At 41.0% G+C, this 14,686-nt stretch overlaps 1 protein-coding gene across 2 annotated transcripts; it reads left to right on the top strand.

The window, feature by feature from the left end:
- The first annotated feature begins 88 nt into the window (after window positions 1-88).
- On the top strand, window positions 89-7,644 carry LOC115164923 (nuclear receptor subfamily 2 group F member 1-A). 2 transcript variants are annotated; one of them, XM_029717847.1, is made up of 3 exons: window positions 89-1,338; window positions 2,718-3,242; window positions 6,487-7,644. In XM_029717847.1, exons 1-3 carry the CDS (start codon window positions 903-905, stop codon window positions 6,759-6,761), a joined length of 1,236 nt encoding a protein of 411 aa, XP_029573707.1. In that variant the 5' UTR covers window positions 89-902; the 3' UTR covers window positions 6,762-7,644. The 2 variants fall into 2 exon arrangements, with proteins under 2 accessions (XP_029573707.1, XP_029573705.1); XM_029717845.1 differs by having other exon boundaries at window positions 90-1,338; window positions 2,715-3,242.
- Window positions 7,645-14,686: the final 7,042 nt, after the last annotated feature.

Below are 14,686 nucleotides of genomic sequence, written 5' to 3'. Positions count from 1 at the left end.
AACCAATGGAGAGAAAGAGGCTTGGCTAACCTTAGCCTCCCATTTTCTCTCTCTCCCCTCAATGCAGGGCTCTGGCCAGTCAGTCGCCTTTGATTATCAGTTGCCAGCAGCCCCTCTCTTGGCTCCTTGACACGAGCACCATATAAGGCGTAGCGATCTCCATAGAAACGTGTCAGTTTCAATAGTAGTGTCAAAGTTCACTATATACAGACATTCGCGCAGATCCCCGTTTCGGAAACATTGCTCTGCTGGTCTTCCCGTTTAAACGCATTCATTTTTGGGTCTCTCCTTCTTGCATATTCTATTAGATGTTGTTTTTTGTTTTTTTATCTTTTCGCCTTCGCTCCATTCTACTGGAGAGGTGAAACTGCACGGGCACTCGGCGACGCGGTCTTTTTGCTGGTCGAAATGAAATGTATTTAAGAATATAGATGTAAAATTCCGCTCTTCAGTTTTTCCTCCCCTCCAACAGCGAAGACGGGAGTAAGGAGCAAGGAAGAAAGGAGAAGGGAATTTATTTCTCGCAGCACTTTGGATCGCATCTATTTTATGTTCATTTCTACGCCCATGTGAATCGCTCCTGCCTCCTTTCTGGCTATTTTATAACGAACAGCATTTTTTTGTTACGGCTGGCTCGCTTTTTCTTCAAGATTGGGTTCCTGAATGGCTGACTGCAGTTTACATTGGAACTGGCCTCCCGACACTTGCATATCCTGATCGGGTGCCTATTCTATCGCCTCCTGTATTTTGAATGTATTGATCGTGTTCTTCTCCCTTCTTTCTCTTATGAGATTGTTTTTTCCGATTTGACTTTGCACTGTTGTGTTTGAGATCTTTTTTCTCCCCTTGCTTTATAAATCCCAGCGATCAGTTCGCTTTATAGCACTTTCCGGGCCCGAGATATGGCAATGGTAGTTAGCGTCTGGCGAGATCCGCAGGAAGACGTGGTCGGAGGACCTCCAAGCGGCCCCAATCCAGCAACTCAGCCGGCCAGGGAGCAACAGCAGACGGCGTCGGCAGCACCGCACACTCCGCAGACCCCAAGTCAGCCAGGACCCCCGTCAACACCAGGGACTGCTGGGGACAAGGGGAGTCAGAATTCTGGACAGAGTGGCGCACAGCATATAGAATGTGTTGTTTGCGGAGACAAATCGAGCGGCAAGCACTATGGTCAGTTCACCTGCGAGGGATGCAAAAGTTTCTTCAAGAGGAGTGTCCGAAGGAACTTAACGTATACATGTCGTGCCAATAGGAACTGTCCCATTGACCAACACCACCGAAATCAGTGCCAATACTGTCGGCTGAAGAAGTGTTTAAAAGTGGGGATGCGGCGGGAAGGTGAATATCTTTTTTTAATGGCACATATGATGATGCGTACTACGTTTCATTGACAAATAGGGCTGCCATGTTGCATAAAAGGTCACATACATACGGCTGAGCACATTGCACTTCCATGTTTTTTGAGGGGATGTGTATGTGTGCGCATTTAGCCTATAGAGAGGGTCAAATGCAATGCAGCTACAAAAGATAGGAAACCGGTACGAGTCGTAGGCTAAAACAAAGCAGCTGTTTGTTTGGCTGACGTTTTTTGGGAACGTCAAAACTAAACATAACCATTTGCTATTTGCTTTTAGTGTGTGTGTGTGTGTGTGTGTGTGTGTGTGTGTGTGTGTGTGTGTGTGTGTGTGTGTGTGTGTGTGTGTGTGTGTGTGTGTGAGAGAGAGAGAGAGATAACATGCTAATGCACGTCCTTACATGTGTAGTGATAGACTTGTGTTTGGTTTGTCTGTGCATTAAAACGAACAGACAACATAACCACATCGTCTCTCTGTTCCACATGCTGACTAGACAGATTAGGCAGCTTGAGCAGGCTGACGTTATTGCTAGAGAATTTGTGCGGTACACATTTGTTTAGCCTCATAATGTATGAGAGGCCGTAACTTTCCCTCTTTGGAGCACAAATTATAGCAAAACACGTATTTTAAATTAACCACCAAATTACCATACATGTTATTTAATATTATCCCCCAAAAATATTGTCAACAAAAATACAATTAGACCAATTATACTTTTTTAAAGCACATTATTAAAATATTCTTCCTCGACTGAACTACAGGCTTAGAAGGCGTTTACTCTTATTGTCCTTGATATAGTTTTGCCATTCTTCTTCAGTGCAGCATAAAACATATGTAATGGAGGAATACATTAGGCCAAATGAAACTGACACATGAACTGCAGTGAACAACTAGATGTAGTATAGGTCTAAATGGCATTATAGGCCTGTATTAAAGCATCCGTTATGTTAGCTATTTTAAAATGTGTGTGTGTGTGTGTGTGTGTGTGTGTGTGTGTGTGTGTGTGTGTGTGTGTGTGTGTGTGTGTGTGTGTGTGTGTGTGTGTGTGTGTGTGTGTGTGTGTGTGTGTGTGTTAATCTAGATGCATGCATAGTTGATACTAATGTAAAAAGTGCAACACTTAGCATGTAGGCTACGGTCACTTACATATTGAAAATATTATATATTTTTTTAAACAACACACAATCTTACACACTATATCATTTACAGTTTGAACTAGATTGTGATGGGAAATCTTACTTCCTTATCTCAGAGCAGAAAACACTAGCTTGCCTAATGCTTCTCAGCATAGGTTGCACATGCAACAATGTTCATCAGTTCTGGATGCACATTTCCTCTCCTTCTCTTTCTTTTTGTCAGCGGTTCAGCGAGGACGAATGCCTCCAACCCAGCCGAACCCAGGGCAGTACGGGCTGACGAACGGGGACCCTCTGAACGGCCATTGCTATCTCTCCGGATACATCTCGTTATTGCTTCGGGCTGAGCCTTACCCGACGTCCCGATATGGAAGCCAATGCATGCAGCCCAACAATATCATGGGTATTGAGAACATCTGCGAGCTGGCAGCTCGCTTGCTCTTCAGCGCCGTGGAATGGGCGAGGAACATCCCTTTCTTTCCAGATCTGCAGATCACCGACCAGGTGTCCCTTCTCAGGCTGACGTGGAGCGAATTGTTTGTGCTAAACGCGGCTCAGTGCTCCATGCCTTTGCATGTGGCCCCTCTGCTCGCCGCGGCAGGCCTCCACGCTTCTCCAATGTCTGCGGACCGAGTCGTGGCTTTCATGGATCACATTCGAATCTTCCAGGAGCAGGTTGAGAAGCTCAAGGCCCTCCACGTTGACTCGGCAGAGTACAGCTGCATCAAGGCGATAGTTCTCTTCACATCAGGTGAGTGTTTCCCATGCTGCTGCTGAGGCCTCCTCTCTCACAGACGGGCAGTGAGGGGGAAGACAGGGAGAACAACACTGACACAGAGGCCATGGCTGTTTAGTGCAGGCTACTCCATGCTGTTTTGACAATGGCTTGCTCCAAATATCCACAGTGATACATTTTGTGTGTTACTCAAAGCGTAAGAGAAGTAAAGAAACCGATTTTCCAAAACGTAATTTTTATGTGTATTTTACTCCCACGTAGGAATAGATTGAAAGACAATATACTATTTAATAACAGTGGGATAGTATACAAAGTGAACGGCATGTTTTATAAATCTGATAACTAGGTGTACAGAAGTGTTTGGTCTATGCAGCAGGCGTTTTGTTTTAATACGTTATATGCGTAAAGAAAAGCATCATTGTAGTATGTCACTTGATGTAGGCTATGTATGAGTTGCGGCACATGTTTGTCATGTTTTGCGCGCACAAACATGTGTCTTGGTAAAACAGGAAATAATCCCCAGCTGTCTATTCAAAGAAATACTGATTAAATAGCCTAATATGTCATTGTATTACTCTGCTATACATTTCTGTCAGAACAACGGTACGCTTGAGATAGATTCGGAATGTATTTAGTTTAAAGATATTTCCTCTCACAATTATTTTCTTGTAAAATATTAGAATCGCAAATTTTGAAAAGAAGGAATAGTCTACATATGACAGCTCATTACTAGATCTGGCTGAGCCAAGGTCACCGTTCCTGTCGCGTGTAATAATATAGATATTTGGGGTTTGATTGTGGACACTTGCTGCCATTACCATTTGCAAGCAGTCGTATAAGGATAATGGAGAGTAAGTAGGCCTAGTGGATAAAGAAGCCTAAATCGACCGTGACTCAAAAGAGCTCTTATGTGGCTCTTTAGAAGTGAACAAATTCTCATTAAACAGCATTATTTCAATCAATACATTTCACAATTAAGTAACATTTTGAACATCATTGTGTTTTGTAATATGTGTTTTTATTTTATATTATAGAACATATTTTCACTCTCGATGTCCTCAAAAAACACTATGCATAGTGACCACCTATAGCCTAGCCTAAAGTAGCCTAGCATTAGCATCTTACTAAATTATAGCCTATTAAATTTATCCTATAGCCTACTCTAAATAGCTAAATATATTTCCTTGCATATTCTACAATATTATATTATATTAGGCATATTATATTATGTTATAGGCTATTATATTATTAGCCATATCCATATGAAGTATTTTGTCATTATTCTTTTTTAAATCGTGAGAATTGTATAGCCTACAGACAGGTTGAGTGACCAGTGAGCATGTTTTGATCATGGCCAATAAACCTCCTCTAGTCCTCTAGTTTGCCCTCCTCAGTGACATGAAGACTTTTACCACTGCCTTTTCTGCCCGTGAGGACATTTCTGTCCTTAGCATACAAACATTATATTCTCGTTTTGTAGGCCTACATATGACTGTGCCCGTTTAGGTACATTTATATGACCAGTCAAGCCCTTCTGGTTTACCTATAGCCTACCTTTGCTAATGCGAATTTATCTTTTTTTCTTTTTTTTCTAGGCTGTTAGTCATTAACATAACATGACGACATTGAGTGCCTTGCTCCAAGTTGTTTTTAGGTTATATCCAATTTAACATAAAATACAACTACAGAGATAGTTGTTTAAGATGACTAGATTTAACATTGATTCTGTCCATTTTAGCTAGAGGCAACATGCGTAACAAACTATAGTTATTGTCAAGGTTTACTGTGTTGACATTTATTTATTTTTTCAAACATGAAACCCATAGGGGTAGCCTAGTTTAGGTCGTTGTGTTCTTATGATTCATATTATGTCCAGTTATGTATTGTAAGATATTTTTCATAATCTCTTTTCACATACTTATTCAATGTGAATCTATGAAATAGATGTCTTTATGTGCAGATATTTGCAGGTTATAGTATGGCGCAAGGGTTAGTTATGTTTGGTGAACTATGGTGTGCCCTTTCACGAGCTTTCTTTTGACTCATGCATTCGCTGCAGCTCAGTCGTCGATATGATTTGAGCTTAATCATTGTGTTTCACAACTTCATATTTGCAAGATGTTTTAAAACGTAATTAACTTCGCCCTGATTAATTGTTTTATGTATTGAATAGAGACTATCAAAGTTATTCCAAACGGATTTGCATACATGGGACAGTGTTGCCTAGTCTAAGATCATATAGTAAATCAACCCGAGATTTCCGCGTTGCCCCCGCGCAGTCCGTGAGTTCATAAGGTTATTGTGTCTGGCCATAGTGAGTTATCGCCCTGAGAAATCAAGATGAGGCTTAAAAGCCTCTCGGATACCATTGTCCGGTGTTTAATGTATTGTTACAAAGCAATGGCTTAATACAAAATCGTCAGGCCTATGCATAACGGTCCAAATGCTATTATGCTTGGCCCTGCACAGCCGTTTAATGCAGATTTCTAGGCACAGCAGTATTCCGTGGTCTGTGTGATAAACAGTTTAGTGTGTAGGCTACTATGCGCAAACATATCTTAAGACATTAACAATGAGTGCATTTCTCCATTTAGGCCAATGTGCAATGAACAACCCCCGACTGTGTAGGCTACGAACAAAACACATGTCGCATGTGTTGTTGTGCTGGCTCCTTTTCGTATTTTTACGTGTTTTTTGCGTGACTATTGACTTCACCCCAGCTAATAAATTGGATTGCTTCCAGCCTTTACTAGGCTACATTGAAAAACAGGCCAAGCATGGTATATCAAGAAAAGAGCGGAGAAATGTCTTAACAGCTTATCGAGAGTAGCTTAATTAGGTCATATTATAACCATTGCAATTTCATTTTCATCAATGTATTTTATACGTTTCCATAGACTTGTGTCCCCTGAGTCAGAAACCATGAGTGGGCCTGCCTACCTTTCCCCCTGCTCCCTCGATTGGAAGTGCAAAACGCTATACAATAAATAGGCTTATGCTGCACACCATTTCCCATGCCCGTTAGCGGCATATTCTTTGTTTTGATTGGTTTATGAAGGTGTAGAGGTATCTGCCTCTGTGTAGTGCGCTCCCCACTTCAACAGATCGCCCTTGTTTATTCTATATGACAGTTCCTCTTACTCAACGTGACGTAGCATGTTTGGGCAGTGTGTTTGTTCATTTCACTTTGTCAATAACACGTAACGTTGATGTTGAACGATAACCAGGGTTCTTTTGTGTTTCTCTTTTGCCTGCACAGACGCTTGCGGCCTGTCAGATGCGGCTCACATCGAAAGCCTGCAGGAGAAGTCTCAGTGCGCCCTGGAGGAATACGTGAGGAGCCAGTACCCTAACCAGCCGAGCCGCTTTGGCAAGCTCTTGCTGCGGCTGCCATCTCTCCGCACCGTCTCCTCATCGGTAATTGAGCAGCTGTTCTTCGTCCGCTTGGTAGGTAAAACTCCTATTGAAACGCTCATCAGGGATATGCTATTATCCGGGAGCAGCTTCAACTGGCCTTACATGTCCATCCAATGATCCGAATGAGAGTGACAAAAAGAGAGAAAAAGGACCAAAATTCAGCATCCCGTACAAGAAGACTATATATAGGACATTTTTCTGAGCATATTGGAAGACATGACATGTTTTTTTTTTGTCTTCTGGGACTAAGATCTGAGATGGAATACGTTATGTACAGAAAATATGGAACTGGACTTACACCTGTTTAAATCCACTCTCATCTTCAAGAACAGTACTCTTCATTTTGTAAAATATTAGTCTTTATTTTCCTTTTTTGTAAAAAAAAAAAACACAAATAAAATGAAAAACAAGACTTAGCGGGAAAATAATGTTTCCAAGCAATTCTAAGAAATGTCCTGTGTCTATGTAGCCCTCTGTTTTGTATTTTTTCTGGTTCTAAACCAGCTTTTCTGTGATTCTATACTAATCATTTTTATATAACCTTTTGCTTCTTATTATGAGTGCGATATATATGTTGTCGAAGCTACGTTCTCCGAGAATTAAAAGTTGAAGTGGGAATTTAAAACAGAAAAATAAAGAAATTTAGACAAATGAGATACAAGTCTAATCGCTATGACAATATCACCACTGATGGTTGAACTATGGACCTGAAACAGCAGACCTCGTGGACATTTTGACGAGAGGACGTCTTGCTCCTGGTTATGAGTGTTTGAGGAGTCGATCATCAGTCAAAGAGGAGAGACATGAAAATCAAAAGCACTTTTAATATATCATTTCAAATACATTTTCTTTGTTTCGTCTTGAAATTTTCATTGTTTCTTGAATTTTATTGGTTGTTGCCTTCAATTTGCTTACTTCATAATGCAGCTTTTGCAGAAGGGTCGGTTGATGAAGTTGTGTGATGGTGAGTGTACTATTAAAAAAGAAATAGGCAACAATGTCTCACTCTCAAGAATGTTCTTCTGAAGATCGAGATGCGCACTCACGCTTATTGTGTGGGATAGCATAATACCACTCATCTTCATACACATGTTTAGGCTACGCAATATGTTTGCCTTATATGTGCGTTTTCAAGTGTTGTCTTGCATACTACACTAAACATTCTAATTCATTATAGGCATTTTGCCTCTATTCTTCCCATTGGAGCTTGTCGAACGATGGGAAAAGATAACACTATCATGTTATGCTACAGAACAGGCGTTGTTTAGATTGGATGGCTGGCAGGCTGCTCATTGCATAGCTATATGTCACGGTTTCACCTAGTCGCTCACTCACGACTGAGTATAAACACAACGATGGGCGGAATTAGACAGTAGTGACGCTGCTCGCTGCCTGTGCGCGCATTAATGTTTCATACTTTCCCAGACAGCAATGAAAGCACGAGCTTCTCTAGCCTACCTCTTGTGGCTTAATCAAGGTGATTCTCAATTCAACTATGACTGTCTCCAAACATCTGCATTCGCCTGTTAAAAAAAGATACCCTTTGAAAGAATTGTTTCAATATTGACATGCGTCTTAGCTAAGGATTGCACTCGCTGTAAAACACATGTGATATGCATGATCAATCTGGAAAATGGATTTTACAGCATGTAAGCCAGACGATAGAAACATCGAATGTGATGTATTGTGTTGGAATAGAGAGAGTGGAGGAGAGATAGAGAGGCAGACGCGGAGTGCACAGTGCAAAGACAAATGAGAGAGGAAATATGCGGAGGGAAATCAGTGTGTATGTAGCCTTGGCTTGCCTATAGCCTACATTTATAATGAATGCATCGACGAAGTCCTCAGCGTGTTGGATTATGATGTTTGTCTGCACAGTGTATAGTATCTTCGTGTACAGCGGCTCTATGTCTCTTGCGTGACAATGTCTGCTTACCCTTTACAAAGAATGTGGACCCGAGAGCAGATCTCTGACGTACAGAAATAACTCAGTATACTGTTCATATGCATAATACACATACTGTATCAGACTCAAATAAGGACATAAGCTTGGGATATGTTGGGAGGAAGAAGACTGTGTCTTGTAGCCTTTGCCTTGCAGTCGATCTTGAGATAGTAGCATGATGAGGACATGAACGATCTCCCTACGATGAAAGCTAGGGTGAGGATGGAAGCTGAACGGAGACACATGTCTTAATTGTATTTATATCACCATTTTGGGTTTGCGTGGGGGCTTATAGTGGCGGGTTGATTTGATTGTATGTTCCCTGATTAATTCATTTACGAGTAACTTATTTTTTGCTTAAGCTAGTGATGTGAAATTTCGTAAATGAGGGCCTATCTCTAATCGTTTTTTTCTGACAGCTTTTAAAACAGGAGTCGACCTATTAGGACTAGTTATCATGGTCTCATCTGGTCAAAAGATGAGCAGGCCTTATTTGATCCCGGTCGACCTGTGGTCATGATTGAAGCAGTGTTCAGCCTCTATAGCTTCTGCTAATTTTTCAACACTGTATTTCTCAGATCAACGTAACCCTTAATTGTGTTATGTCCTCAATAATGTGTAATAATATGGCTATCAATAATTATGAACTAACAATGGTTGAGCATGTTGGCCGGTCGGCCAGTTCACAGTTGGAGAATGAGCCCTTGTAGTTTTGCTTTAAATTAACAGCCATTTTTTTTATAGTTTAAACACTCATTTTAACACCTGAGAGAAATTTTTTTACATATTATACCTTAGCATTTTACAAATTACCCATTTAACCTTATTGGAAAAAGAAATAGGCGTTTTGGGCTAATTTGGAAGTTTAGCTCATAGCCTAGGCCTACTCCACAACTGTTCTTAGATTGTAGTCCCCCTAAATATTTTATTTTATAAATCTGGTTGGATGTGTTGTATTTATTAGTTTTTTGGCTAATATCCTAGTTTATGTTTACCCGCATATGAAGAGATGTTTAATTAGAAAAATATAACGTTTACTGAAAATAGTGTCGTTGATGACGATCAATTCCAGCCTATATTTCCAGCCCTCGACTAAATTGTTTACCAGCATATTAAATGCAGCTTTTAACTGGTTGTCCTCACATAATGTATTCTAAACCCCTCTAGAATTCTAACTTTCATCCTTTGCTGAGCGCATTCTGTTGTACAATCTCTACACTACAGGCTGTATAAATCAATTCAAAATAACAGAATTCGAGCCATGTGTTTCTAGTTAATGAAGCAGTATGACTCACTACAAACAGGAATGATAGGCTACAGTTTGGTAGACCTATAAGTGATATTTATTAATCGATGGTGTGTTGCTTTCATTTTCCAACAGTTAGGACAATTTAAAGATGTTTGTTGTAATCCCACATATGCAACAATTAAACATAATCTCATACTAGTTTGGTATTCGGCTTTCCAGTAACCTCGTAGGCCTATAGTGTTTGAGATGATGAGCTTTCAGGCAGAAGTCTTTCATAGTTGTAGATCACTCAACGTTCAAATATGTTATACAAATGGTCTCTCTGGGTCTTGTATGCTGCTGGTATTTTAGCTGCTTTTCTGAAGAGGAAATAAACGTGTGACACGTTTGGGATGTTCTAGCATATCGTATTGTTGCACTTGACTGATGACAATGGGTAAGGCAACGGGATCTGTAACACACTATAGGCCCCATTTGTGTCTCGGTCATTTCGGAAACTCTGGTTACCAAAGTGTTATTCCCAAATGAGTTAAATAACAATTTACCTTTGTCTGGTTTCATCCATCAAACCACAAGTGAATGACTCCTAACACGGGGCTATTTGTTTGCTTGCACAAGCAGCTGGGTGCGATTTCACGTTTGAGATATCTGTCTGAAAGCGAAACATTTATTATCCTAAGTTGTCAGCGACCCTATTTCCAAAACCTCATGCAACCAATGGTTCCACACGTCTGGAGCAGTCACACGGCAATAACAAGCTTGTGTGGGGTAACGTCACTTCATTTCGCCAATGTTAGGCCTACGTTAAGTCACTCTTCACAAACAGTTTGGGAAAATATTTTCAAATGGAAGCTTTGGGATGCGTGAATGATCCTCTCAAGTATGGGCTAAGACACTGTTATAAACTTTTATTTCAGGTATTGGCTTATGCATAATGAATAGACATACACGACAATGGACATCACGTTTTTCAGCATCGCTTGGCAATTCAAACACTTCTAGTGAACGGTTGAAAACAGCACAGTGGGAAATAGCCTAGCATTCTAAATATAGTGCATGGATGTCTGCTTGTGTGTCATAAAATGTCTTGTTTGCTTTCTATGTGAAATGGTGATAATATGTAGTCGACCTGGGATGACGTACAATTGTTCCTAACAATCTCAATGATCGCAGTATAATTCTGCCGTCCGCAGAACTCACAGACAAGCTTTTAGCCATGGATCAAACCCAATACTACAGGGGTATAAAATATATCCAGTTCTGAACGTAACATAAGGGGACGCCTGTATGTGTGTGTGTGTGTGTGTGTGTGTGTGTGTGTGTGTACGTGCGGTGTGTGTTGCGAGCGTGTGTTGCGAGCGTTGCGAGTGAGTGAGAGAGTGAGTGAGAGTGAGTGAGAGACAGCGAGGGAGTCGGTTGCGAGAACAGATCGCTGTGTAAGCGATCCCTTTGTGTTGATTTAGGAAGACGTTTGCTGTATATAACGTTCAAGGCTGATAATATCATTGCCTGGCCAGATAAATAAAGCATTGGCCAAACCATCAGGTCAGCTATCGATCCGCTGCTCTCCCCGAGCGAGAGAGAGTGAGAGGGAGCGAGGGAAGGATGGAGGGAGCGAGCGAGCGAGCGAGGGAGGGAGGGGGTGAGACAGAGAGAGAGACCCTTTACTCATTAGCATTCCATACCCATGGACTAACGCTGACAACTAACAGAGATATCCAGCTCTACACCATGCACTCTCTCCTTTTGTCTCCATACCCTTCATTTCAACGGAAAGATTTCGTCACAGTGAACACATTCTAAGCATTTACCCTTGAACAGACTCCAACATACAATAGAAGTCATTTTAACGATAGGCCTATAGAAAATAAGACGGTGAATTGTTATCTTTATCGCTCATTAATGAGCCTAGTGGTAAGGCATTTCAACTCGTGTAGCCTAGTTATAACCTATAAATCACAGCATTTGGATGTAGGCTAATTATGACAATTGTGTGCCTTTACAGTAACATGGTCAACTAAGTTGTCCAAACTCTCACATAGACTACTGTTGGTGTTTTTTATAAGGAAACATTATGTTTTTCTTGATTGGCACGTGAATCGTCAGAAGGTTGAAGACTATTGTGGATTCACCATAGGCTACGTCCTCAAGGGAAGATTCTACCCACTTTTACGCAATGTAGGACACTGAGTCGCTGCTGAACATCTACCACCATGGCACTGCTACAATGCTTTGGGATTTTATATTAACTTATGCAAGCCTAATTGGCTAAACGTTGTGTTTACAACATGGTGGTGATATAAAGTGCCAATTATACGAAATAAAGGGTAATTGTGAAATACAAATATTGAAGCGTGAGATAAAAAATAATAATCGTGGAGGGGCAGTCGATGATAATTACTCGACAGGGGCTTTGGGAATGTAGGCTATATCTTAATACCCGCTCGAGACTTGCCCAACAATGACAGCTGTTCATCAGATAGTAACTTCTTTTCGAGTTTTTTCCCCTCCCACCCGGAGCCCCGTCTCTATCTTGCTTTGTTGTTTTAAAATATGCATGTCCCTCCGGAATGCCAGTCACGAGTCCAAACTTTGTGTCCAACCTCCCACATGAAATGATCCTTTTAAAGCGGGCTCAATATGTCTCAATCTGCACTTCACTCTAAGCTTTTGGGTATAGTCTATGGGACAGAGCCCAGAAATATATTAATTAAAGTGAGATGTTGTGTCGAACTCAAATGTTTCAGACTTTACAGACTGTGAAGAGAGACGGTTCAGAGAAGCTGGAACATCAAGGACTATGATGGAGATTCACGAAAAAAGTAAGACTTGTTTTGGTTTTGTCTCTCTTGCACAGTGTGTGTGTGCACGTTCGGGTGAAATGGATAAGCAAGGGGAGAGGGGAGAAGGAGAGAGCGAGAGTGAGAGAAGGGGGAGGGATATGTGAGAAACGGAAAGAGGAAAGGATGTGCCTATGCGTTTGTGTGTGACTCCGGCTGTCATTAACAACAAATTAATCAACACGTGGCATTTAAACTCAAGAGTGATATTTTTCAGTGTATGTATACGTTCCGGTAATCACAGTACCGGGAAAGAAAGTTTGATTTTGAAAGGGAAAGCGTAAAACGAGTCGAGACGACGAGGAGAAGGGGCTGAGGTTTTCAGAAGACGAGGCTATAGGTTTATTTCCTTTGAGAAGTTTATAGGGATGTTTGTTATTGTCAGTGGCAAATGTTGTCATTAAGGCCAATTCCAATTGTGTTTTGAGTCAGAGAAGAGTTAACCTGTTGCTTATGGACTCTAGGTGCTGTCCGAAAAATGCCAGTGGTCCAAACATAACGTCACCAGCATGCGTGCGCCAACTAATTCATTCCGTAATCCCTTCAAAAATGTTTACAAACAGACACGTCAAGTCATCGGGAGATCTAGCCTACACCCACTAAATGAATGTAACTAATATGGTAATGTATTATTCTGATCTGTTTTAATAGACATCCCCACGGTGTCAACACATGGGAGGCCAGCAAGGCCGGGCTTACCTGATAACACCCTGGCTTTTCAGCAATATTTACGGCTTCTCTTTCTAATACACACCAGATGGTTTGTAACTGTGTCACCGCAGCCTCCTCAATTTTACTCAGCTGCATTTTGTTGCAATTATACTTCATGCTGAGACCAAATTCATTGGTCATCTATTTTTGCAGCATGTTTATGTAAGTATAATGTTGGTCACCACTAACGTTTCACTTCATCGTCAGGATTTTCACATTGCCTTTATGAAGTTAATTTTTTTAAATCTTAAATGCATATGTAGCCTATAGGCCTGGTACCCACGTTCAATGCATGGTGTATTAAAAACAAGAAAATACATAGCACGTCTTGAAGCTTGTCCAAACTGGGTTGATAGGCCCCTCAAAGCACGTTTCAGCCAATCACTCAATCAATCATAATGCTTATGAAGCAATTGATATTTTATCTAACTAGTCTCTATCTGTAGGCCTATTGGCTACGTCTTCAAAATATTAAACTGACAAAACATAAAACAAGATTTATTTATAGGCTATAGGCCTATGCAATCGATATACAGTAATTTGGGTAAAGAAAGGCCAGTTAGTCGCCTAGCTGAGTTTGAGTCAATTTGTTTAATTTCTGCTGTTGATGAACAAACGAATAGGCCTATGTCTGAGCTATAATAGCCGTTGTGAAAATAACAGCCATTCTGGAGACGTTCCAACGTTATGTAGACCATTAATACATGGAAATGTTACATCTGTTTTCTTGCTATGAAGCGTGCCAGAATATTTTTATGATCCAGGACTGTATTTGTGGTACACAAGCTCTTTAGTATTTATTTATGTTTCTGTTTATTTTGTTGCAATTTAGCCTTTATTTACCTGGCTGGCGCATGGTCTGTGTTCTTGATTGACTGAAACGTTTCATAAAGGGCATTTTTTGATCTATGCCATTGGTCAGAGGTATTGACAGTGGCAGGGCTTCCCCAAGGTTGGTGCAGCGCTGACATCTCTCTCTCTCTCTCTCTCTCTCTCTCTCTCTCTCTCTCTCTCTCTCTCTCTCTCTCTCTCTCTCTCTCTCTCTCTCTCTCTCTCTCTCTCTCTCTCTCTCTCTCTCTCTCTCTCCAGCCTAGAGGAAAGGCAGACTGTTGATAAATACACGTCTTTTTTCGATCTTACTCAGCATCATCCATCAATATGTATGTCTCTGCAGTAGCATTGGTCTAAGCGAAGATAAGCTGCCAATAGCGATGTAACCACTGTAAAGTCGAGCGAGGATGCAACGCGAGACTGTCTCACGTTAGACAATGACTAACATTTCTAATACACAGTGTCC

This window comes from Salmo trutta, chromosome 27 (assembly GCF_901001165.1).
Source record: "Salmo trutta chromosome 27, fSalTru1.1, whole genome shotgun sequence".
NCBI lineage: Eukaryota > Metazoa > Chordata > Actinopteri > Salmoniformes > Salmonidae > Salmo > Salmo trutta.
This window is presented reverse-complemented; position numbering and strand designations above follow the sequence as displayed.

What these genes read in the sequence shown, in the direction of transcription:
- LOC115164923 (XM_029717845.1), top strand. Translation starts at nt 903, where the DNA reads ATGGCAATGGTAGTTAGCGTCTGGCGAGATCCGCAGGAAGACGTGGTC. An exon ending in AGTGGGGATGCGGCGGGAAG is followed by an intron (nt 1,339 to 2,714) that starts GTGAATATCTTT and finishes TCTTTTTGTCAG; the next exon opens with CGGTTCAGCGAGGACGAATG. An exon ending in GATAGTTCTCTTCACATCAG is followed by an intron (nt 3,243 to 6,486) that starts GTGAGTGTTTCC and finishes TTGCCTGCACAG; the next exon opens with ACGCTTGCGGCCTGTCAGAT.